At 43.4% G+C, this 3,403-nt stretch overlaps 1 protein-coding gene across 1 annotated transcript; it reads right to left on the bottom strand.

Moving 5' to 3' along the window:
• Positions 1 to 71: 71 nt before the first annotated feature.
• LOC110109733 (uncharacterized protein K02A2.6-like) lies at positions 72 to 2,954 on the bottom strand. The gene has a single exon (XM_020840931.2). The coding sequence runs from the start codon at positions 2,952 to 2,954 to the stop codon at positions 72 to 74; it is 2,883 nt and encodes a 960-aa protein (XP_020696590.2).
• Between the last annotated feature and the right edge of the window lie 449 nt (positions 2,955 to 3,403).

Genomic DNA, 3,403 nt, shown 5'->3' with positions numbered 1-3,403 from the left:
CGGGATTTATATAACTCTAAACTTTGTTGAGCTTGGAGACGTCGCTCTTTAAGGCCTTCGAGTTCTTCCAATCACAGTTTTGCATTTTGTTCGTTTGTAATCTGGTTCTGAACTGCAATCCTAAGCGACGGGATTTGTATTTCCAAGGGTAGAACGGCCTCAGATCCATACACTAGTGTGAACGGAGTAGATTGGGTCGGAGTTCTATAAGTGGTACGATAAGCCCACAAAGCTTCCACCAACCGCTCATCCCATTGTCGCTTGTTATCATCAAGGGTCTTTTTAATGATTTGCACCAAGGTTTTGTTGAAGGCCTCGGCCAATCCATTTGCCCGGGGGTAATAGATTGTTGAGTATCTCCAATCAATATTATGGCATCTTACAAAACTGTTAATCTTTGTAGACTTGAATGCGGACCCATTATCGGATATGATTCTGCAGGGCACGTCGAATCGATACACGATATGGTCACGAAAGAATTTTAAGACATGGTGGGATGTCACATTGCGTAGGGTAATTGCTTCCGCCCACTTTGAAAAGTAATCAGTCGCTGCTAATATGAAACGATGACCTCTCGCGGAAGGAGGGTCAATCGGTCCTATGATATCTGTGCCCCAACTCTCGAAGGGCCACGAGGCTATCGTAGGATGTAACACATTAGGCGGCTGATGCAGAACCACACCATGAACCTGACATTGATGACAATGTTTTGCAATATTCAAGCAATCGTCAATCATTGTAGGCCAGTAGTATCCAAGTCTTTTAATTTTTGATTTCATTTTTGGACCCAATTGATGTGCACCGCATAGTCCTGAATGAACTTCATTAACGATCTTTAGAGCTTCTCGTTGGTCTAAGCAACGCAGCCACATGTGATCGAAGGACCGTCGGTATAACAAGTTATTGACTAGTGTGTAATAAAGGGCACATTTCTTAATCTGGTTAGAGAGCGATTTGTCCTGAGGGAGCTTCCCTTCTTTAAGGTAGTCAATTAAGGGTTGTCTCCAATCGCCTTCTTCGTCAGTTGTCGAAGAGGCAGAAAGGATCTGAAGGGGAGTCTTACTGATGTGTTCCAAATCTATAAGAGAAAGGGTATTGCGAGCCTTAATCTCTATAGGAATGGAATCTTCCTCAGGACAGGAAAATTCTTTCGCTAGTTTTGCTAAGGCATCTGCTGCAGAATAGCTTCCACGGGGAACCCTATACAAAGTAGTGGTGGGAATTTGTTCCAACAGGTGAAGTGTGTACTGGTGGTATTTCAGGAGATTAGGATTCAAGACTTTATAGGTTCCGGCCACTTGGTTAATCACCAACTGGGAATCTCCAAAAATCTTAATCTCTTTAATTTCCATTAAAATTGCAAGTTCCAAACCGGTTATCAGAGCTTCGTATTCAGCCTCGTTGTTTGTGCAGGGCTCCGATAAATGGTAGGAAAAATGCATCATTCCTTTTTCTAGCATTATGAAGATTAAACCAACTCCGGCCTTTCCGGGAATTATAGACTGCTGGGTCGCATTCCTACGAGAGGATGCTGCTCCATCAAAATACAGCTCCAAGATGGCCTCATCAGATTCCCTCAAACTCATGATTTGTTCGTCGGGTAAATCATCGTTCAGAGCAGAGTCTGCCGGCAGCGGGTGCGCTGCCAGAAAGTCGGCAACGGCTTGTCCTTTCACAGCGCGAAGAGGAGTGAAAGTAATCTCAAATTGCAGTAATATCATAGACCAGCTGGCTAAACATCCTGACAACGTCGGTCGGGTCATGAGATATTGCAAAGGATTAACTCTTGAAATTAAACTAACTGAGTGTGAAAGCATATAATGCCTCAGTTTTTGGGCTGCGAAAACTAAAGCAAGACAATTCTTTTCAATTGAAGGGTATCGAATTTCCGTAGGAAGAAGTCTTCGACTAAGATAATAGAGAGCATTCTCCTTCCCTTCGTCGTTGACTTGAGCTAGCAGGGCGCCTAAAGACTCATCTAAGGCTGCAGTGTAGAGAATTAACGGCTTTCCCAGAATTGGAGCTGCCAGAACTGGTGGATTAGAAAGGTATTTCTTAATATTATCGAAAGCGTTTTGACACTTCTCGCCCCATACGAATTTAGTATCTTTTTTCACAAGGACAGAAAAGGGCTGACACCTTCCGGAAAGGTTAGAAATAAACCTCCTTATATATGCCAATCTACCTTGTAGAGACCTTAACTGGGTAAGGCTCCTAGGAGATGGCATGTCTAAGATGGCTTCAATTTTGGCGGGGTCAATCTCTATTCCTCGGTGCCTTACTACGAATCCTAGAAATTTCCCTGAAGCAACGCCAAAGGCGCATTTCAGAGGATTCATTTTCAAATCGTAGCGGCGCAACCGTTCGAAAACAGTTCTCAAATCAAACAGGTGAGCCCCTTTGACTTTGCTCTTGACAACCAAATCATCAACATAACATTCAACTTGGTTATGGATTAAGTCGTCAAAGATATGGGTCATGGCCCGCTGGTAAGTTGCCCCAGCATTCTTTAAGCCAAATGGCATCACCTTGTAACAAAAGATTCCAATAGGGGTTCTGAACACTGTATTTCTCTCATCTTCTGGGGCCATCTTGATTTGGCTATAACCCGATGAGCCATCCATGAATGAGAATATAGCGTGTGAGGAGGCAATGTCCACCATGAGCTCTGGTATTGGTAAAGGGAACTCATCTTTAGGACATGCCTTATTCAGATCCCTATAATCGATGCAGATTCGAATTTGACCATTTTTCTTTCGGACTGGCACGATGCTAGCTACCCAAGAGGGGTATTGTTCCTCTAGAATAAATCCAGCTTCGGCCAATTTCTTAACTTCAGAAACGACTTGTTGTTCAATTTCTAGGCGCATGCGTCGAGGAGCTTGTTTAACGGGAATGGCATCATGCCGAATTCCAAGTTTATGAACCGCTACCTCAGCGGGTAGACTTGGCATTTCGTCATATGTCCAGGCAAAGCACTCCCTAAATTCAGACAATAATTGAACTAAATCTTTGGTTTCACCCTCGCTCAGCAGAGCACTTTTAAAGATCGGACGGGGGTCGTCATTGGTTCCCAGGTTAATTTCTTTTAATTCATCGACCGTCAATTTAATTTCTTCCTCAAATTCAGGGGGTGCATCCCGAACTTGAAGGTCATCGGGATCATCCAAAGTCTCCAAACAGAGCCCATCAAGAGGACAGAAGGGATCCGTAGGGACATTCGGTGATTCAAGGTGGTAAGTTATCATTAGGCAATACTCATCATCGTCGAATGAACTAACGGTTCCAAAGCAAATACCACTTGTAGGATTATTTTTAATTTTTGTTTTCCAAATGTTTTCGTGGTATCTGGCTTGACCTTTAGTCCATCGGTATGGTACAGAACCTTTAGAGAAAGTATTCT

The sequence above is a fragment of the Dendrobium catenatum genome, unplaced genomic scaffold (genome assembly GCF_001605985.2).
Source record: "Dendrobium catenatum unplaced genomic scaffold, ASM160598v2 original_scaffold_220366, whole genome shotgun sequence".
NCBI classification, from domain to species: Eukaryota; Viridiplantae; Streptophyta; class Magnoliopsida; order Asparagales; family Orchidaceae; genus Dendrobium; species Dendrobium catenatum.
The sequence above is the reverse complement of the archived record's forward strand: the minus strand, read 5'-3'. Positions and strand labels throughout refer to the sequence as shown.

Bases quoted from the DNA above. Each gene is read 5' to 3' on its own strand.
- LOC110109733 (XM_020840931.2), bottom strand. From the start codon at position 2,954: ATGCCAAGTCTACCCGCTGAGGTAGCGGTTCATAAACTTGGAATTCGG.